General features: G+C 41.2%; 1 protein-coding gene across 2 annotated transcripts in view; it reads right to left on the bottom strand.

Moving 5' to 3' along the window:
* Positions 1-22833, bottom strand: part of ADAMTSL1 (ADAMTS like 1) — a 984547-nt gene that overhangs the window by 104975 nt on the left and 856739 nt on the right. For both annotated transcript variants that reach the window (XM_017890108.1, XM_017890110.1), the window contains one exon: positions 5054-5181. In XM_017890108.1, the coding sequence (XP_017745597.1) occupies positions 5054-5181 (128 nt within the window). The remainder of the gene's footprint in view (positions 1-5053; positions 5182-22833) is intronic.

Raw genomic sequence — 22833 nt, 5'->3', positions numbered from 1 at the left:
AAAAAAAAAAAAAAAAAAAAAAAGTTCTGTAAAAGTTTGAGGTCTTTCGTGGGCATTCTCTACATTTGTACTTACTGAGAAAAACTTAAGGGCCTTAGCTATTCAGTATTCTAACAGATTTTGAAATCTCCTTGATGTCAGCTTAGATCAGTCAATGGCTATTACCATGTGGCCCAGAGAACACAGTCAAACCTGTCCACCTTTCCTTTTTTTTTTTTGAGATGGAGTTTGCCTCTTGTTGCCCAGGCTGGAGTACAGTGGCATGGTCTTGGCTCACTGCAACCTCCGCCTTCTGGGTTCAAGTGATTCTCCTGCCTCAGCCTTCCGAGTAGCTGGGATTACAGGTGCTTGCCACCATGCCCGGCTAATATTTATATTTTTAGTAGAATGCGCTTTTGCCATGTTGGCCAGGCTGGTCTCGAACTCCTGACTTCAGGTGATCTGCTCGCCTCAGCCTCCCAAAGTGCTGGGATTACAGGCGTGAGTCACTGCACCTGGACCACCTTTCCTTTTGATCTAGTGCATGGGAGTAAATCTTCCTTTGTTAGCCTTTGCATTGGTGACAAGGTCCTCTGTGAGTCTAACTCTTTATGAAGCAAAACCCTCCTTTGTTAACAGAGTGCTGGGTGAAAATTCAGAAATGCCAGTTTGAAGTGACTTACATTATGATAAGCTTACACAATTGCTCGTCTTTTATTGTAACTACTAAATCATGATGGGGAGGGACAGAGGAAGAAGAATTTCAAAAAACTGCCTTTTATTTTTATTTTCCCAGTGAGGTTTCTGTGATCTCTTTATTAGACACAATGAGTATCAGCTATTCAACTCATAAAGAGCAAAAAAACATGCCAGGAAAGGAGAAATATTTTCTGTCTCTCCCTTCCTGTGAAAACGTCAGATGAGCTCATCTGTGTTCTCTCCTTTCAATGAAAAATACACTCATCCCTCAGCCCTCATTTTATTCTCATTTCCCATTGATAATGTCAGGCAGGCCTTACAGTATCTCTTTTGTGATCTTATAAAATCAATAACAACCAAAAATGTTTCCCTCTTGTCGATGACCTCACCAATGGTGTATACCTGGAGAGGCCCTTATCTGCATTGGTAAGTACAGCTAAACTCCATGGATCCAGACTGAAGCAATTTACCAGGAAACTGCTTCCTTTCCTTCAAAAACCTTGCCTAGGCCATTCAGATTTGGAAGATTTCTGAGCAAGATAGCTGAGTGCTGAATTTAACAGGCCAAGATGATTCTCCAGTCTCTGTGTTTATGTCTGTACACATCAGAGACTCTCCTTTACCTAGCCCTGTTTATTCCTGAACACAAATTAATACTTCAAAATGTTAGGTATGTGACATTTTGGTGACATTCCTATAATCCCCTCCCTGCAATCCTCCCCTCCTAAGCTACTTTCATCTACACCCGGAGCAGTGAAACAGGCATCCAGTTAAGTGAATTCAGAAAGAGGAATTTTGTGCCATTCGGTCTAAATGGCTGTGAGTTCCCTGGGCTATTCCAGGGAGGTAGGGAGGGAAACATTGGCCATCTCCATGCTGAGAGACACTTGCAAGGTACTCCCAAATCCCTGAGACTTAAAGATAAAACCAACACATAATGGAAGATTTTAGAGAGGAGCAAAAGGCACAAAAGACAGTATTTTACAGGCCAAACATGGCAGAGCAAGGAAGGTTTGGCTGTATTGTATGTCTAAAACTAAATAGTGTTTACATGTTCAAAGAAAACTTGTGTACAGAATAAGAAATAGAACTGAAATGAATCTGAGAGGCAGAATTGGCAAGACACTGGATCCAGGGGATGGGGCAAACTCAATGTCAGGCATCTTGCTGTGGGCCAGGGAGAGCCCGTCAGGCCTCTCTCTCTGTGGCCCATGTGAAATATTCATCACAAGTCACCTCCCTTGCTCTGAATCCACGTGCCCCAAGTACTTTCCAGATGGCTATTCTAGCTTCCCTAGTTGACAGTGAGACATTGAGAGAGCTGCTCTACAAAGGGTTTGTGAGCATTCTGGTCCCTGAAAAGGAGTCTCTCCCACTGTAAACATAAGTTGGCCTTTGTTGTATGTATTATTCTCTCAATATATAATAATAGCTAACAAATATTGAGTGGCTGCTATGTGCCAGCCACAATTATAAACATTTTTTATGAATGATTGCATTTAATCTCCATGAGAACTGAGTCAGGTACTGTTATTAGGTACTGTCATTTTCCAGATGAAGAAATTGAGTCAGTAAGTATAAAGATGTTGCACAAGGTTACACTTAGGAAGTGACAGAGCCAGGACACAGACCTAGACCCCAAGGCTCTGGAGCCCGTGATTTTAACTGCCATGCTATACCTGCTTTTGCGAATCATGAACAAATTTCCCTGCATCTGGTCAATGCAGGCACACTGGCAAGACACAAGTTCATACTTTCCTTATAAAATCATGGGGACACTTGATTATCTTGAGGCTCAAAGTCTTTTTTTTCCCCTCTTTGGCCTACATTTATACTGAAGTCCAGGAAAAACCCCTGCAGTTTCCATAACAACACAGTAGTGCTGAGATTCACCATGAGGATTTGACAGCAAGTGAACTGAATCAGTTTCTAAGTTCATACTTGAAAAATATCAGTTAAGACTCATACTGAAAGCTACATGGAAACAGAGTTGGGATAATGGTTTGCACGTCTTACAACTGTTTTCAGGCTGTTTCACTCTAGAAGAGCTAGAGAAAGAAAGGAGGCTTCCATTTATTGCGTGTGAACGATGTGCCTGGCATTGGGTTAAGTGCTTTTTCACACATGCATCTTACTTAACCTCACAACAACCCTGTAAAATAATGTTAGTTTAATTTTTACAGATGAGAAGAGAGACTCATTGACGTTATATACTTTGTCCAAGATCACATAGCTAATAAGCAGTATAACTGGTAATCAAACTTAGAAATGCCTGATACTCATTCACCCCCACCCCTCCAATTTATGTTCAGATTATACCTTATAACTACTAAGCAGGATCTCCATGCATACATTTGAAGTAAACTGTTATTATCTCCCAATTCTAGATAGCCAGTTATCCATCGCTTGCCTTCACTTCTCTGTAAGCATCAGGGAGCACGAAATGCAGGTTTTATTTATTGCTGTAGGTTCCACAATATGTGGCAGAGGGTGTGCTCACAACAGGAGCTGGTGAACCACCTAACACTGTGAGTGTAGACATTGGCACAGGCGTGGATGATAAGCTCAGGTAAGGGTGCAAATGCAGTCATAAGGCAATGCACATTTTGAGCCTTTGTTTTTAGAGGGACTGCTTGATAGATTTTCCAGCAGACCTAAACAAACCCTGGCAGCTAAGGTGCAAGGATGCAGCTCCCTATGCCCTGGGTGTGGTGTCTGTAGTCATATTTCACCAGGCAGCCCCTCTCCTCCCCTTCCTTGGTGCCTCTTTGGCTGCTCTGTCTCTCTTCCCCGGCTTTGAACTTGTTGGCAGCCTCTAATAACCCCTCTTCAAAGAGCTGAAGGCAAGCCTGATGTTACAATTGCCTTGCTTAATTCCAGACAGGTTTCTATTAGTCGTATTAAACTCGGGTGAACAAAGGGTATTTAGTCTGTGATAGAGCTGAACTGTATCTAGATTAATATAAACAAGAGAATTAGTCCTGCAAGAGCCACTATCTGCGAGCAACTGGAAAGATGTCAGCGGTGCCCTTGCTAAAGCAGGTTGGAGGGTGGATGGCAGAAGAGATTTAACAAGATTGGTGCTGAACATCTGCAGTCTGTATAAAGAGGGGAATAAAGATTGCAACTGGAATACATTAGAAGAAAAGCAAACGTTTTATTCACAAAAAATAGGCATTAATAATATCAGTCTTTAATCCGGCCCAGGGCTCCTTAACTTGCCTTCTTCATTATTGACTTTGATCTTCCCCGCAAAGCTGCCTGCTAAGGGTCCCTTCCCAGACCCGCCTGAAGTCATGGGGGCATACATACTGTTGCTAAACAGATATGCAAGGGGGTAGCATGTGTGACTAGAGTACAGTGTGACAACATAATCCCGACAGGGACAGATGAAGTCAGTGTGGGGTGATGTTGGCTTTTCTAACATCTACTGAATCATCTGATGAGAGTAGCAATTGAAAAGAATAAATACAAACACATGCGACACAGCCACAAAGACTGGATGGCCCAGATCTGAGAGGAAGGATCCTATTTTCTCAGATCAGTGGGAAAGCAGGGAGAACAATTAGCTGGGAGTTAGACGACTCCAGTTCCCTTCTTCCCCGCCACTAGCGGAGCAGCTGTGTGACCTCGGGTTGCCTGGCCTCTGAGAAACAAGGGCCCTGGTCCAGCTGGTATCTAAGTTCTCTTTCAGTTTCAAAGGCATGGGTTTGTCCTATGCAAAGAGGTTTTATAAAAGCTCTACATGTCTTTTACTACGAGACCACAACTTTGGGAGACATTGTACTCTGAGTTGCAATGTTCTTAAGTCACCATGTGCAGAATGTATTGTCTAACCTCAACGGATAAAGGGGAAGTGTTGGCAGTGCGTTAGAGCAAGAGGTTGAAATAAAGCAGAATCAGAGAGAAGTTCTGGGGAACATTCCTGCTTCAAGCCATGACCACAGAATTCCAATTACTTAAGGGTCGTAGTCTTTCTTGCAACAGGTGGAACAAGGAGATGACAGGATCCAAAAGAGTCTTCAATGATCATAATTCACAATTCATGTTCCAACATGCTACTTATTTGCACACATCACCTTTGCTCACATTATTCCTTCTGCAGGAAATATCCCTGTCTCTTATCAAAATTCCACTCACTGCAACTCTAAGACCTCCTGGCGGGAATGTACTGTCCTTGCATACTATTTGGTTATCAGTTATAGCACTTCATTCTACCTCATACTACACTGCCATTGTAATTATAGATTACAAACTCCCTGAAGATGGAATCTCAGTCTCCTTTATGTATGCATCTCTGGGCCTGTTTGACATACTGTAGGCACTCATTCAATAAAAGTTTATGAAATGAACAGAACAGGGATTTTCAGGTTACCTGCTAATGTGACGGCAATGGAGACAGAATCGTATCCCAAGGCATTGGTGGCATTGCAAGTGTAGAAACCCACATCTGCTTCCACTGGTGCCAAGATCTGTAAGGAATCATCTGGCTGTAGAAGAATCCTGGAGCAACAGAAAAGAAATATAGACCTGGTCAAGTCAGTTGACTCCTTTTTGGCATTCAATATTGGTAAGGCAGGAAGGAACCTCAGGATGTATGCAGAACCCTGTTTTAACAACAGAGACAAACCAGCTACAAGGACAATCAAGAACCTGGGCTCTCTTGCCTCTTTGATTAATGTGACTGTGGTAGTGATCTCAAATAAGGAAGTTTCTCATTGCTTTTGCAGCCTGTGGATTACTTGATCTAAATGCTACCAGCTGGACCAGACAACATATGTGCACCAAATACATATAACACACACAGATGTCTAGGGGAAGGGGGGATGCTAGAACAAATGGCACAGATAGATTTGGGGAAGGCTCATTAAGGAAAAAGCAAAGTTACAAAGAGAAGTGGAGCTTGGTTGGATGATTGAAAGAACGTAGGGCTTCCAGAGATGAAGAAAGATATCTTGGGCAGACACCGTGTCTCATGCCTATAATCCCAGCACTTTGGGAGGCTAAGGCAGGCAAATCACCTGAGGCCAGGAGTTCAAGACCAGTCTGGCCAACATGGCAAAGCTCCATCTCTACTAAAACTACAAAAAAATAAAATTATCTGGGCATGGGGGTGTATGCCTATAATCCTAGCTACTTGGGAGGCTGAGGTGAGAGAATCACTTGAACATGGGGGGCAGAGGTTGTAGTGAGCTGAACTTGCCCCACTGTACTCTAGCTTGGGACACAGAGCATGGCTCTGTCTCAAAACAAACAAACAAACAAACAAAAAACAAACATCCAGACAGACATCTGTTCAGGTTTGCAGGTAGGAGAGAAAAAGCCAAGAATTGCATATTGATGAGAGGATCTTACACATATATTTGCAGGAAATTCTATGTGTCACAGCCCCGGTGTAGTCATATATACATTTATTGTCTTTATTTAGTTATAAATATTATAAGGCACAAAACTCAGGTTTTTTTTTTTTTTTTTTTTGTGAGACAGGGTCTTGCTCTGTCACCCAGGAGTGCAGAGGCACAAACACAGCTCACTGCAGTCTTGAACTCCTGGGTTCAAGCAGTCCTCCCACCTCTGCCTCCTGTGTAGCTGAGACCACAGGCATGCACTACCATTCCCAGCTAAGTTTTAAATTTTGTGTAGAGATAGGGTCTTGCCAAGTTGCCCAGGCTGCCTTGAACTCCTGGGTTCATATGATCCTCTTCAGGTCTTATTTATTGCTTTTATTTTCCCCACTGCTACAGGGGACTCTCTGTAGAGTAGGTTCCCAGTAGAATAAAGTCAAAACTTGCCCTTCAAGGTCATGGAGAGAAAATTCCAGAATAATCAGTCTACTTTAGACTTTTTTTTTTTTTTAATCTGAAAAGACTTAAAAGAATCAAACTGTGAATGCCTATAGTGAGCTTCAAACCCACTCCATCCAAGTCTGTTTTTTCTCTTCTAGATTTATGTCATTTCTAGAAAGTACATGTAACATCATGCCAGCTTAATTAATGATTAACGATGACTTGAACCTGATGTCTTGGTGACTTAGTGAGGCTGGCTGTTAACTGGAATGTGTATGTGGAGGAGGGAATCTAGAAGGGTTGGGGGAACAGCAGAGAAGCTCAGAGATCCGGTGCCTAGACCTGGCAGGTACTTTAGGTTGACAGTTCATTTGACAGTACAGAAATGGCTCAATAGCCAGTTTTGAGGATCCTGAAGCCAGTCATTTCCAGCTTTGTGATTTTTTAACCTCCCTATTTTCAAAAGCTTCAAAAAACTGTTCACCCAATATTATGCTAGCATCCATCCCTAGGAGGTAAGCAGTTAATAGGGGTTGTTTTTCAAGAAAGTGAGAGGGTGGGGAAACAGAAAGGTCAGGAGAACCCATAAGACTCTGTGGTAAGATTAAGCCTGGAAGTCAGATCTGCTCCAGCAACACTCTACCACTATACAATTCTTTCCTCACTATTTCCCTTGCTGGGTCTCTCCAGGCTCTATGATATTTGCAGTTCAGCACCACTTCTAATCAGCTGTCAATTATTCTGAGGTGGGTGACAGTCTGGCAGTGAATGAGATCTCCTCAGCTCGGCTTTTAGCCTTGGGCCTACTGCATTGCTTATTCTTACCTCCTTTCCTGTCAGAGGAAAGGCAGGAAGTAGAAGTAAGGCTTCCATCAATCAATCGAGTTATATATGGGCAGCTCTAGTAAAATGGGGAAGGAAATAGATACCTTAGTTAAAGGGAAGTTTCTGGATGATTTGTGCTTGATTTAGTGCTATTCCAGACCATCACCACTATTACTGGAGACACTCAAGTTTTGTGGCATTGAACTAGAGCTGAAACATTGTGAGGGATGAAAGGAAGCCTCTGAGAGCTTGTGATATAGCTCATCCACCCATTCGTTCACTGAGAGATTGTGTTATAGCTTATCTACCCATTCATTCACTCATCCATCAAACATTAGGTGCTTTTTTCTCAAACAATTACATGTTAGTTTATTTCAAAGAAGCTATTAAGAGAAAGATGACTACACACTTTACTTATCTTCGGTAAACCATACAATATTTCAGATCATCGTATGACTGTTTCCTGAAGGAATCTTACAAGACGCAACATAATGTAATATCATTGCTAAGTCTCTTCAGGTGTTCAAGCTGTTTCAGATTAGAAAATTAAAAATCAACTTTACGATTTAAATCTTTATGATGTCCCAGGAATATTTATGCTTTCACAAAAATTCTAACTCATAATGAAAGTAGGCTTAGTCAAGTTTCAATAGAACTGAGAATGACGGAACTCAGTAGATCATTATTTTCACCACATGGCAAAGGTAGAAATTAAAATATGCTAAGTTCCCAAACCCATTAGGGTAGTTGGCTCCCTGACACTGGAAACATCTCTCTTGTCCCTGCAGAAAAGGGTTCTTGGACACTCACAGCAGGAGGCTAGAAGATAGTTCTTCTGAACTTTGTTTTGGTCCTACTATGATTTAAGTAATGGCCATTGGCAAATCTCTTCACCTTCCTCTATTTCAGTTTACCAACTTCTAAAACCCAGTTGAAGTACGTTTTCATGCTCATCAGAGGGAATTGTTAAACTGGGGTATATAATGAATTTCTAGATCCTCTTTTGGTATTTCCAATAACTCTTTTCTTGGTAATGCTGTACACTCTGAATGGCAAATTAACCGTGAGGGGGGAGGAAGGATGAGGAAATTGTGAGGAAGGAGTGAGAGGGACACATGATATTGGCCTGTTTCCCCCAGGCAACTTATGAGATCTCCATATTAGAATCATTTTTTTTTTTTTCATACAACTACCGCCCCTGTCTGATTTCAGGCAGAGGATGTAAACCTCTCCTACCCTGGCCCGTTTATTTTAGGTGGGGTTAGTTTTGTAGTTACACCGGTTTCTCCAGGCACTAAGTAAGCCACCATGCTTTCTGCCCATGTCTGAAGCCTGGAAAAGAATTCCTACAAGGCTGATGAAAGGAAGGGAGGTGATCCATCACAGAGGGCACAGAGTTTTAAGGATTTGAACTAGAACAGGAGTAGCGGCAATGGAAAGGGTGACGTGTAGATCATGAGATTTAGCATTTGTATAGTCTATTATTCCATAAACGATGTATACAAAGATAGAGAAACTGTAGTATTCACTTTCATAAAAACAGTCTTAAATATTGTCTTAAGACAAAATCTACATGGGAGAAAGCCTGAATTTCTCACTTATTGTGTATACTTATAAAAGTGACTTATATTTATAAAATGGAACTGTCTAGCTCAATGGTACATAGTTATTTGGGGGCAGAGTCAGGATTTGAAGTAGAATTCTTGTTTTTGGTCCAGCACGTTTCCCCCCTACCCTATAATCCCTTTGGGACCACCGTAAGACTCAACTGTTCAGTCATGTTTTCTTCTTGTAATTAGAAAGCTGCCCACAGTGTGTTCTTTGTACATTTGGCCCATTTGGATGTTATTTCCCTTTCTCCTACAATCCACTAAGGCATAAGTCTTTTCAGGGATAGGGGAGGATTTCACTCCTGTTATTATACATACAATACGCCCATAAAATCGGTAGATGAAGGCTTCAAGGCTGCCACTAGGTGGAGCAGTAGTTCTGGAGGGGGGGTCCCATGCAGGGCTCTCTGGGAAGCACCACCAGGCAAAGGAAAGGGCTTGCTGCAGAGACGGAGGCTTGCTTCAGTTCACCTAGCCTGGCAACTAGAGAGAAAGATTCCTGGAAAAAAATATTTTCTTCGTATTTCAGGAGTCTACTCTATTAATTTAGCTTAATTTGCTAGTAGCTGATTTCTGTCAGCTTATATTTAGTTTCCAAATTTGATAGGCTTGCTTTAGAATGAGCAGTCAGAGAAACATAGGGCTGCTTTCCAAACAAAACCAATAGGATTCCTTTGGAGCTGTTTTGGAATTTATGGAATCAGAGGATGTGGGGACATAGAATGGGTACAATTAAGACCTACACAGCAAGTGGTAATTTGGTCATGTTAGGTATATCAATACTCCCTGCCTTCCTCCCAGACCTGTACCCCACTTCCTTTTCAGTTTTCTAGCCTTTAGTACTTTACTTATTTGACCCTATTTTTAGCCAGAAAATGAAGGAGCAGTTTTGTTTTTCTGGGGGCCTTCATTTGTAAGCTTCTATGTGACAATACGCCTTCGCAAGCATCCTATAAATTAAGGACCAGCTGAGAGGGTGCAAGAAATTGTTTTTGGTACATAAGTAAAAATCCTTGTCATGCATGAGAATAAGATATGGACAAAATGCTCACGGGCCATTTCGACCAAGTATAATCTCTTTCAGGCTAAATCATTTCCTCTGTGCTTAAGGGCTCTTATTTGAAATAAAGGCGGCTCCGGGTGTATAAAGGAAAAGTCTCTAGAAGTTCTGTGAGTAGGCCAGCATCATGGGGTCCTCTGGATCTTTGGCTGAACTGTGAACACCACTGTCTTGTGTGAACCTACTTCTCAAATTGATCTCCATGCCCAGCTATGAGGAGCTGCCTTGTGGAGGGGAAGACTTCCCAAATTGGAGCCAAGAGACTCGGACTCCAGTCTAGAGTCACGTGGTGGTCTTGGGCAAGTCATTCAATTGTGTGAGGCTTTAAGTTTCTTCTATAAATTCAGGTTAATACTGACCTCAAGAGTGTTTTTGTGAAGATCTCATAGAAGAGTATATAAACTCATTCTTACTGTTTTGCAAGTAAAAAGGTCTCAGTTTAAACACCAGATAAAGCTAATAAATGATTTTTTTTGATGGTACACATAACCTAAGTAACCTTCTTGGAATTTCTAGTTGTCAGACAAAATATTTAGGTTGTGGGTAGAGAAATGTCCATCTACTACCTGGGATATGTTATTGTACCACCTCAGGCCTCTCATTCTGACTGGTATGCTTTCCTAAACCTATTTTAGGTCTCAACACAGGACTGGAAGCTGGAAATTATGGATGTATCCTTTCTCTGTAGAACAGTAGCTTCCTCATCTTTTCAAACTTATCTGCCCCACATCCCAGTACAAACTTGTCACTCTAGTCAAGATGGCCTCTTTGACTCTCCTTGTCATTAGCTTGGGGCTAAAGATAGGCTCCTCCTCTTCCCCCTCCCTTAAGAACAAGTTCTAGTTCTATTTTCTCATGCTGCTATACTACACAAGAATCTGTCCACTTCCTGATCTAGTTGTTAAAACTCCACTACAAAGTCTTTCAATCAACAGTGTCTCATTTCTTCAGTGAGATTGTAAATTATTATCTCATCCATAGTTCTGTCTTCAGTATTCAGCATAGGGCTGGCACACTAAATAAATACACAATGAATACTCATTTGGTTATCTTCAAAGCAACAGGGCTGAAAATGATCATATCCACAGTATAGCATAGCGGACGGTGGTTGAGAGAACAGACTCCGGAGCCATTAATGATGGGATCAAATCCCTGCTCTGCCACTTAGCTCTGTAGCCTTGGGCAAGTAATTTATTTAACTTCTCAGTGACAGTTTCCTCATTTATAAAATGAGAATGATAGTACCTACCTAGGGTTGTTGTGAGAATTCTGTATAAGCTAATGTATTTAAAGGACACAGAAAAGTGCCTGGCATGTAGGAAAAACCAAAGAAATGTAGATGATTATGATTTTGTCACAGTTAACATCGCCATGATCATTACCATTCACTCTTCATGCCAGGGCTTATAAATTCTAGATGTTGTGAAGACATGGGGAAATGAGAAATACAGAGCTTTCAATGAAAAAACCATAAATCGGGTGTATAGAAAGGGAACAAGGGGTTTGCTGTGCATGGGACCAGGGAGCAGGAAAGAGGAGCAGAGAACTGAGGCCACGTGGCACGTTGGGTTGGCAACTACCTTAATTCTATTCTTGACTCAGGAATCTCTGAATAAGGACAACTAGTTATTTCCATAACTGTATTAACACCATTAACCAAATACTGAAATTTTAGAACACTAGAAAGAAAAAAAAAGCCAGAATTCTGCAATTTCAGAAAGGAATACAAACAAGAGCAAAACAGTTAGAGCCGGAAAACAGTGAACCCAGGAGCAAGTAAGCAAAGTTTGTGCAAAGAACCTTAGCCCCAAATTCCTATTTATAGGACCAGATGGTGAGGTCTTTTCCTTATCCTAAAATGAGTGTTTTTCTGCTTAGGGATTCCTTAGATTAGGATAATGGAATCTACCACAAAGTGGGAGTGGGTACTAGTATTTATAGGCAAATGTATAAGCTTTATATTATTGAATTCTTACTACCATGTTACTAGATTGATGTTATTTTTCCATTTTAGAGAGGAGGCAAAAGGTTACAGAAGCAATTTGCTCAGCTAGTACATGGTGGCATCAGGAGTAAGGAATGACCTTTGATTGTTCTTAAACTGACAGCATCCAGGAATCGACTCGGGCCTAGTTGGCAGGCATATGGTTTGGCCTCATTTTCAGTGGGGGGGTGATTAACGTCAAGATTTGTAGTTACTTTGGGAAATGGACAATCACTAAAAAATATTCTGGACTTTAGATACTTTCAAATGGGAGGCAAAAGGAATGCTGTGAGAATTCCTCCATGAGCAAGATTATTTTTCTGAAACCAAAAATTATAGTAGCCCAGAGGCTTGCAAGGGGAATTTTATTTTGTACAAAATTTTGGGCAACAGATTTGAGGTTCATGAAGAGTTTCATATCACCATTTGGCTAGGGCAACTTTTTTTAACCTTTACTGTTTTTAATGTAATTGCCAACTAAAAGTTATTTAATGCCAGAAGCTTCATGATTTGCTCAGATGGAAGTATAGAAAATATTTTTGGAATGGGAAAGGCCACCTGACCACACATTCTTAACCCTGGTCTTCTTCTTTTTGCCAGACCCTTTAACTTCCTTCTCTTTCAGAAGTTCATAGAGCCTTGAATTTGCTAATATGTGTATTTTATCTGCTTGCTAGGTAACTCATTTCAAATTACAAACCTCTGCATGAAATGACTGACTGGATTTCCTATCCACTTGGGATAGGGGTCCTCAAACTGCAGCCAATTACCACTTGCTTTTAATATAAATAAAGTTGTATTGGAACACTACCATATGGATTGAAGTATTATCTATGGCTGCTCTCACACTATAATGGCAGAGCTGAATACAGTCAGTTTAAGAATAGTCAAAGGTCATTCCTTACTCCTGATGCCTGCAAATCCTAAAATGTTTACTATTTGGCCCTTTACTAGAAAAGTTTGCTGACTTCTGGCATATAACATGGAAAAATTTTCATTTCTGGTTTATCTCAGTGACATCCTTATTTATACCAAAACAGTTAATCACTTTTCTGGAACTCTGCCATGTGCTAGGACCACTCTTCCAGGAAGAGTAAACTAACAGCTAGGGGGATCTCTGGAGATCCCCTAGCATTTCAGGGAATAGACTGTGCCTGACTCTAAGCCTCACTAGTGCTGTCTGGTTGTCACTGGTTGTCTACTATCCTCCAGTGCTCTTCACCTGCATGATTCATGATGGTCATTTCTGTGACCACTGCGTTGACACTCAATACTTTTCTTTTGCTGAGGCTTATGTATTTACTGGGATGGTTCTTTTTTCTCTGGCTTGCTATTCTTATACTTTTCAACTGAGAAAAACATTTGTCATCTCCATTTCCTTTAGCTCTATAAGGGAAACAAGCCAAACCAAACTGAAATGAGCTTATTTTTCCTTCCCTATCTTCCCTGCTTCTAGTTTTTATATTATCTACAAACTTGGAAACTGTATTTCATGTGCTTATGACTTTTACATAGAGGATTATTCACAACTATGGTTCCGAAATTGACCCTGGAGGAATTTCCCATCTGATCACCTCACTTCCATTCTGAGAAGTTTCCATCTGCTGAAACTCTGTGTTGCCCAAGTCAAAGACTTCCAAATATGCCTTAATTCATCTCCTACCCAACACCACTTTGGAACACTGTACAAAGCTTTCTGGGAAATATAATCATTTACGGGCTCTAGATTTCACTTTCCTATCAGCTCAGAGATGATAGCAAAAATTGTCAGTAGAATATCAACATCCCCTCATGATGCCTGGATTTAGGCAGATAATTCTCCATCATGCAGTTTTCCTAGAAACCTTGCTAACCCAACTCTTTGAACAACTACCTAGATGGTCCTCAAATAAGAGTGAAGCTTCTTAGTTTGAGATGTCCTGGAAGACAGTGTGATACAATGGCCCCATGTCTAAATGACAATGATTTTGCATACTGACAAATGAGTATCCATTGTGTGTCAGGCACATTACAGACATTATTTCTGTTCTTTGCACTCCTGCTAGTCTGAAGGGCAGAATAAAAGTGCCTGATTGTATTAGTATCATTTTAATTTAACTAATAAGAAAACCAAGGTTCAGAGAGATAAAAGTAGACTCACAATACTAAATGGCAGAACTGAGATTTGTGCCAAAGTTGCTCTGATTCCAGCCTTACTGTCTCCTACCACCGTGGGCTGCCCTTTGTGTTAACTGATGTGTCATCAGGTTGCTCCTCTGACTGAAGGGGGTGGGGAGGATAAGCTGCGAACACCTAGGCCCAGAAGAGAAGGAAAACAGAACAGGCTTAGGGATTAAAAGGCTGAAACTCCTTAGACTTAGCCATTTCCCTAGGATTCCATGTTAAGTGGAGTATCACTTAGGAGTGACCTCCCACCCATAGGAAGAAATCAGTATTTTCTTCAAGCATCTAGTTTCGTATTATTCTTTATGTTCACCTGCATTCCTTTTGAAAAGAAAAGAAATTCTTACCTAAAAGCTTACAGACTTGTATCAGCTGAGCTATGAGGAATCTGTGATATTGGGTTACTTCTGGTCCAACAGTGTTAAGTGGTAAGCAAGGCCTTCCCTGACAGTGTGGTGCTATCAGCAGTATTTAGGTCTTTCTTGGGGGAAAGATCAATCCTCATCCAGTAATTTTTCCTAATTTGGTAATCCAACCTGCAGTGCCAATTTTGCAGAATCTGGCTTTTCTTTTCTATAAGGAAGTCAGCACTGCCCTTCCAGGTATTGTTTCTAGAACTGGATTCAGACGTAGGAATACTGAACATATATTTGTCCATATTACATGAGCCTCCTGGTATTAGATGTAGAGAAGGATAATTTACCAGATTCTTTGGCTAGGGGTGTTATACTCTATCCAAAAGCAGATTGGAGTTAGCTTTTGCCTGAGTCTCATCTCCAAATGTGTGCTCAGTGTTTATCTAGAATGACTGAAAGCAAGGAACAGTTTAGCTTCATATTGCCTGTGGTCTAGGTCTCTAACCACACATGTGCCTGAGCCATCAACACTGTAAACATACGCAGTCACAGACACACACAAATGTAGCAATTGTAATGTTTATTGAGTGCCTAATTTAGTGCATATTTGCATATACATGTGTATATATAAAGGTAGAGCTATCAGAAGAAAAGGCTATCTTTAAAGCAGTTATGCCAAAATAAAAACAAAAGCCTCAGGAGCTGGAAGCCAGTTGGCTGGAATATTGAATGTTAATTTATGCTGGGTCTAGTCAACCCCAGTGGCCTTCTTATAAAACAGTGGCAAGTCCCTGTATTCAACTAAAGTTATAATCGATAACAAGAAATAGTTCCCAAAGCCAGACTGCCTTGGATTCAAATTCCAGCTCCATTACTTTTTTTTTTTTTTTTTGAGATGGAGTCTCGCTGTGTCACCCAGGCTGGAGTGCAGTGGTGCAATATCGGCTCACTGCAACCTCCACCTCCCAGGTTTAAGTGATTCTCCTGTCTCAGCCTCCCAAGTAGCTGGGACTACAGGCATGCACCACCATGCCCAGCTAATTTTTGTATTTTTAGTAGAGACGGGGTTTCACCAGGTAGGCCAGGACGGACTCGATCTCTTGACCTTGTGATCTGCCTGCCTCAGACTCCCAAAATGCTGGGATTACAGGCATGAGCCACCGTGCCTGGCCCCAGCTCCATTACTTTTTAAGTGTGAGACTTTGAGCAAGTTAATCTAATATCTCCATGCTTCAACTCCAATATCTGTAAAACTGGGATAGTAACTTCAAAGGGTTATTGTGAGGATAAATGAACACCTGAAGCCCATTGTAAGTGCTCTATAATGTTACCTGTGATGATGAGCCTGATGATTTCTCTACTGGCCTGGATGTGATGGGAGATAGGATGTGACAGGAGATTACTCTCTGTACTTACACACACTACAGCAGTGCTTTTCAAATTGCACAGTTGTGTCACAGAATCTAAGGGTTTCCTGAAACTTCCTTGGTGGAGAACATACAGGCAAGGCAGAAATGTTTAGTTAGGAGCAGGTATCACTCTGGAACTCTGCCACAATGGCATATTAGAGACTGGACATTCAGATTATGAAAAACCATGCGGACCACAGCCTCCTGAAAAGAAGAAAACCTTCCTCCTAATCGCAGGCATCCAACTATTCATTCCTTTGTTTATTCATTCAGTTTTTTATTTGTTGAGTGTCTATCACGTTCTTAGAATTCTGGAGAAAATAAGACACATTCTTAAATATAGGCCCTTGAGGATGAATAACAAACTCTAGAAACACTAACAGTTAATTTTAATACACAATGGTAAGGCTGAGACAGTATTATGCATAGGGCACTATGTGGTTCACGGAGTGGGTCATCTGACCTGGCTTTGGGGATAGGCTTCCTGTAAGGAAGGGCAGGAGTTAGCCAGACAAAGTGTGTCAGAAGGCCCCATGCACATTTGTGAACAGCAAGTATTTGTGTACTGCTGAAGGGCAGAGCTCAGTTCTATGAGGGCAAGGATATGGTAAGAGATGAAGCTAGAGAGATAAGTGGATGTCAAATGCTAAAAGCCAAGGCATCTGGACCTTATCCTCAAGTGATGACAAGCCATGCAAAGAATTTGTAAGCATGAAAGCAGCATGGACAGGTTTGCTAGAAAGATGCTCTGGCAGTAGCATGGTGAACGGTCTACAGCAGGAGGCAGTAAACTTCTCTGTAAAGGGATGGATAGTAAATATTTTAGGCTTTGAGGGCCACCTGTAGTTTTTGTTGTATATTATACCTTTTGTTTGTTTTAATAACCTTTTAAAATGTAAAAGTTATTCTTTTAATAACCCTTTACATGCCTGGTTTCAAATCCCAGCTCTACCACTTACTAAGTGTGAGACCTTGAGCAAGTTAACCTAACAGCTCCGTGCTCAATTTCATTGGCTCTTTTAATAACCCTTTAAAAGCCATTCTCAATAATCCTTTAAAAAATGTTAAAGCCACTGGCTGTAATTTGCCAACCCCTGGTCTAAGGAAGACAAACAGAGAATTAGGAAGCTGCTGCGACAATCTAGAGCGGACAAAGCAAACCTGTGCTTCTTCAAAGTGATCCCTGAATCCGGCTTCAGAGTCACCTGTGGGGCTTGTTTAAATCCAAATTACGGGTCCCTACTGCAGAAAGAGTTTCTAATGATAGGGGAGGATATGGGAGTCTGCATTCTAACAAGCTCCTGGTAATTAATAATGTTGGATTTCTGAACCCCTCTTCAATCTACTTTTAAAAGCTTAAAAGAGAAGTATTTTACCAGTTGGAGTTCAATACAAACTGGGGTCCTAAGTTATTTCATCCTACACCAGCACTTGAGGGTTTCTCAGTGTCTGGAGAGAAGCGTTCTTGCCTTATTTATCATCTTAATGTATCTAAAGCCCAGTAAAGATCAATAGCGTTGTAGGGGCTACTGCAATGGCCCCTTACCAGCCCCCAACTTCCAAACATGCGCCTCTACAATCCACATACCGCAAGTTAGCCCATGTGAATCTGCAAAATGCAAATCAGATCATGTCACTTTCCTGTTTAACATCCTCCAAATTCTTCCTGTGGTACTCAGACTAAAACTCGAACCCCTTCCCTTGGTCTCCAGTTACCCTCACAACCTCATCCCATACCACCTCTACCTTTTGCCTCCCTTACTACAGCCAAATGGACTTCTTTTGAGTTCTTTCAACACAAAGTCTTTGTGACTTTAGGGTTTTTGCACTGCCTTTCCCTTGTCCAGGAGTGTTCTTCCTCCTCACATCACAGTGCTGGGCACTGGTCATCACTCAGATAGATCTTGGGTGTAATCTCCTTAGCACACCCATCTAAAGCAGTCACCAAATCATTCTCTTATCACACCCATTTTAATTTTCTGCCTGACACTTATCACCACCTGATATTTTTCTTGCTTACTTTTATGTGTTTGTTGCCTTGCTCCATTCATCTGTTAATTCATTCACTGTTATTTAATATGTTTGGTGTCAGTTACTGGGGATACAGCAGTAAAGAAAGTCTTTAGCCTTGTGGAAAGGCAATCAACAAATATTTATATAATACATCAGAGAATGATAAAATTATCTAAATAGAGTTAAAAGGATAGACAATGATGAGGGGTGCTTTTTTAGATACAGTGACAAGGAAGCCCTCTCCAATATGTGCCATTTGAGCAGAACTCCAAATGCATGTAAACTCCAAGGGAACATATGTTTCATTTATCACAATATTTCCAGCAAGTCGATGTATACCTGGTATATTATAGTTAGGTTAGTAAATACTTAAGCCATGAATAAATATGCATACCCCTCTCCTAGCACTTATAATACTACATTTACTCCTCTGGCTCCCAAAATGGACTTTGAACTTCATCAACAGGAAATGAATCTTCTTTTCCTCCATCCCTAGTATCTAACACAGAGTCTGGCTTAGAGTAGACATGAGACTGTTTGCAGAATAAAGGAAAAAGGAAGTAGGGATTATGATGAACCAGGCAGTCATAACACACTAAGGACATCCTGTAAACGACCGCTTGAGTTGACATGCATTTCTAAGAACCATGTGAATTTCAACTAGTAAGTTATATAAATGATGAGACACAGTAGTATCAGAATTGTTAGTGATTCTTTTCTAAAACTAATTTCTTTCAAATCAAACTTTGGAATATTTACAAGCAAAGAAGCAACAGACTTCTCTCACTTTTTTCTGACCTGGACCTATCTTGCTGGCTCATACTATTTGGAGTATACTTTAACAAACTGCAAAGTCCCATAGCCCAACACACAGCTGAATCTTGCAGATATTCAGAAGGTAGATTTGGGCCTTTAGCAAAAACAGACTAACTGAACTATAACACTGGGCATTTCAGCACTTCTGTTTGAAAATAAATGAGCATTTCTGAACCACCACCAGACACAGTAATGATGACAAGCAATGAAACCCAACACAGGAAAGGTCACCAACAGCCCACAGCGCAGCGGTCCTAATGGCAGCTCTGTGCCTCCTGCATGCTCTGTGCAGATACAGTCACTCTTTTCTTAAACAGAACTTGAAAGATATAGAAAACTAAGCTCCAACCATATTTCTTATTGAGAAGCCAAGAAAATGGAAAATTATGATGTGAAAGATCAAAATGGAAATCTCTTATTTTTTCCTACCACATGCCATTAACTTGCATTGAAACGCTTAGTAAAGGCTAGATCCAGAAAAGAAAATTTGATGGTGGCAAAAACTGTTCCTGCCTCTCAGGTATCTTCCCTCTTACCCTCTTAGTGCTACCCTCCCCCAGAATGATGTCCTGGATGATGGAGGATCCAGGACTTGCCCTCTGCTCGCCTAGGCCCAGTGCTTTAGTGTTCTTAGCACCTGGCTGCCACATCTGTTTCTAGCAAGATTCCACTGAACCTTCTCCATCTTAAAGCCATTGGGGTTAGACTCTCAATGCCCATTAAGGCAAAAATTAAAAGGGCCAAAGTGTGTTTCCTAAGTGCTATTTCAAGAATTCTTGGTGTTCCTCAGATTACTAAGCCAAAAAAATTGTTCAGTGATTAAAGGAGAACTTTGAAAACACAGCATACTGTATTGTCCACTTGGAAAATCACAACACACATTGGAATGCTTAAAAGAGTAAAATAAAAAGAAAAATTCCAAATAATTTCCAGTTGGGGGATAGTTAAATGCATTCAGGAACAGTAATCAGCTGTTAAAAAAGGTAATATAGACCACTACATACTATTATGAAAACATCTCATAGACATGCTGTTAAGTAAAAACCAAGTCACATTTCTGAACATGACTAATATCCTATTAAAAAACCCAAATCCTATGTGTGCATATATGCTTTTTATGTAATACAGTAAAATATATAAACATTCTAAAAGGATGTATACCAAATTATTAAGAATGATAGCCTCTGGGAGCATTGCGGGGAAGAGGGAGGTTGCACTTTTTATAGATTTAGATATTATTTGAATTATTTTATAGCCCTTTTATTACTTTTATAATAAAAAATCAAGTGTGATATTAAAAAAATAGACATAAAATCCAGCAGTACATACATCTGTTTAGCTTTAAGTTTGCCCTTCTCAAACTCATGTGATCACTGAGCCTGTTTGTGGAGCATTTAGAAACAACGTGTGCCACAACTTTGGAAGTTACTGTGGTGAAGGTTCTCCCGTCAGCATATGGGCTTTAACCTTCCGTGGCCTTCTGTAAATGAGGGAAGGAGGCAGGAGGGACCTCGGAGATGATATGGTACAGTCTCCTCATTTCTGAAATGAAGAGACTAAGACCGTGAAAAGTGAAGGGCCTTGGCAAGATCAGATTGGACCCCCCCATGCTTGTCTACCTCCTTCCACATCATTCCTGCAGGGCCTTGGTTTTCATAAAAAGTCTCCAACACTCAAAGAAATTGTCAGGACCTCTAAGCCAGGGGCTCAATGTTCTCCCCTGCAGGCAAAGGCTGAGCAGAATCCTGATGACCCTTTCCCATTGCCCTGTCTTGTTCCACAGCTTTTTAGGAGGAAGTAGGGAGATGTTAATTTCTATCTTTTCCCTCATGCCAATTGTGATTCCCTTCAATCCCAATAGTACCAATCCCAGGCAATAGGCCCAGGGGATAGAAATAAAACGTTGTACCTACACTTGATAAACTGACTGGCTGATAGAGGAGAGGGCATGATAGCGGTGTAATAGGTACAGCAAGTGCACTGATAGGACTGAGTTGCAGGGCACCACCCACCTGAGTATCAGGCCACCCCTCATCACCCTGGGACCAGACACTGGAGCTGCCACTCAGTGATCTCAAAGGGCTTGACTGAAATCTTTGCAACCATGTTATAAGGATTTTTGGAGAAACGACAGGGATAACAGCAGTGAAGCTGATCAAGGAAAGTATGAGTGGTGGGGGCTGGAGGGCACGGACAGAGGGGCAGGTTAAAAGCACAAGCTCTGGGGCATGCTGCCTGTGTTCAGACTATTTCCAGTGTTTCTATGTGGCTCCAACATCTGTCCCTCAGCTTTCTATCTAGATATGGTAACTACAATTGTACCTACTAGTTCCTACGATTTTGAGGGAAAATTAAGCAAGATAATGCCTTTAAAGCACTGAGCACTATGTCTGGCATACAGTTGGAGCATAAAGAAATAATACTTAGTATTGTTATCAAAGCTATTTGGTCTAAAAGTACTAAGGCTGAGAGGCAGTATTACTGACATTTCAAAGGCAAAAAATGATGTGTGCGGGATAGACAAAAGTTACTATACATCTATTCACCAAGTCTCGGAAGAGTAGACAAAACTCCTTCTTGGAATCAAATAAACTTCTTGGAATCAAAATCAAATACTGAATGCTTGTTTCAGCTCTTACTAAAATGTGATCTTGGGGTGAGCTGCTGAACCTTAGTTTTCTACATAAAACTGGAGGATAATGTCAATCTTGTGGATTGACTGTTAGAATAAAAAATGCAGTTACTTATAAATAAACCTGGCATAGTGCCCGGAATAAATGCTGGCTTCTTTCCTTCCTTACCAAAAGCTAGCAAGCCAGAGAAGACGATTAGTCAGACAATAACATTTAGATGTAGGCTTAATGAAAAGAGCATTATGCTTGGATTCTGAGAAGATAAAAGGTTAAAATGAGGAACCTAGACTAGAGGACTATGATTTCGTGATTCTTTAAAGTGACTACCCATAGGGAAGTTCCTTCTTTGTTACATATCATACCTCTGCCACCTAATAAATACAACCTTTAGTAAATTACTTAACTTTATGTGTTTCCTCTTCTATGAAGTGTGGATAAAAACAGTATCCACTTCTATTCAGTGAGATAAAACACATAAAGAGTTTACATTTGCCTGGCAGATAGTCACTAATCAGTTAATGACAACTATCTTCATTGCCAAGGCCCCTGTAAAGATTAAAAGAGACAAAATATGTACAAAGTATGGCACAGGTAGTGGTAAAAAATATTAATTCTACTACCACTATTGATTCTACATTATGAATGGCTATGACCCAAAGAGACGAGGAAGTGATACATGTTGTCATCCTGATAATGATACATCAAAACAGAGACAACAGAAGATATTAGGATAATTAATCACAGGTCCAACTGGGAATAAAAGCTTTCTGGAACAAACAGCCTTGTCCAGCCCAGACACAAGATGGGTTCACCCATGGGAAACAGCAGGTGCTGGCTTCTTTCTCTGCCCAGCCCTGGGGGACCACACACACACAGTGTTCCAGTGTCAAAGCTTTTCCATGGTTCATCTTACAGAGTAGTAACATAATAATGCCTTGGCCTGGAATGATGTCTTTCTGCCAGAAGTTCAAAGCTATCCAGAGAGTATCTCATTTATCTTTGGGATCCTACAGGGATGGGGGTGGGTAGGCAATGTTGCTATTACCCTTATAAAGATGAGAACAGACAGTTTAGAAAAATGAGTAGGATGTCGGAGGGGCGGAGCAAGATGGCCGAATAGGAACAGCTCCAGTCTCCAACTCCCAGCACGAGTGACACAGAAGACCGGTGATTTCTGCATTTTCGACTGAGGTACTGGGGTCATCTCACTGGGGAGTGCTGGACAATCGGTGCTGGTCAGCTGCTGCAGCCCGACCAGTAAGAGCTGAAGCAGGGCGAGGCATCGCCTCACCTGGGAAGCGCAAGGGGGAAGGGAATCCGTTTTCCTAGCCAGGGGAACTGAGACACACAACACCTGGAGAAACGGGTAACTCCCACCCCAATATTGCGCTTTAAGCAAACGGGCACACCAGGAGAATATATCCCACACCTGGCCGGGAGGGTCCCACGCCCACGGAGCCTCCCTCATTGCTAACACAGCAGTCTGCGATCTAACCGAAA

This window comes from Rhinopithecus bieti, unplaced genomic scaffold (assembly GCF_001698545.2).
Source record: "Rhinopithecus bieti isolate Rb0 unplaced genomic scaffold, ASM169854v2 scaffold_17667, whole genome shotgun sequence".
Classification (NCBI taxonomy): domain Eukaryota; kingdom Metazoa; phylum Chordata; class Mammalia; order Primates; family Cercopithecidae; genus Rhinopithecus; species Rhinopithecus bieti.
The sequence above is the reverse complement of the archived record's forward strand: the minus strand, read 5'-3'. Positions and strand labels throughout refer to the sequence as shown.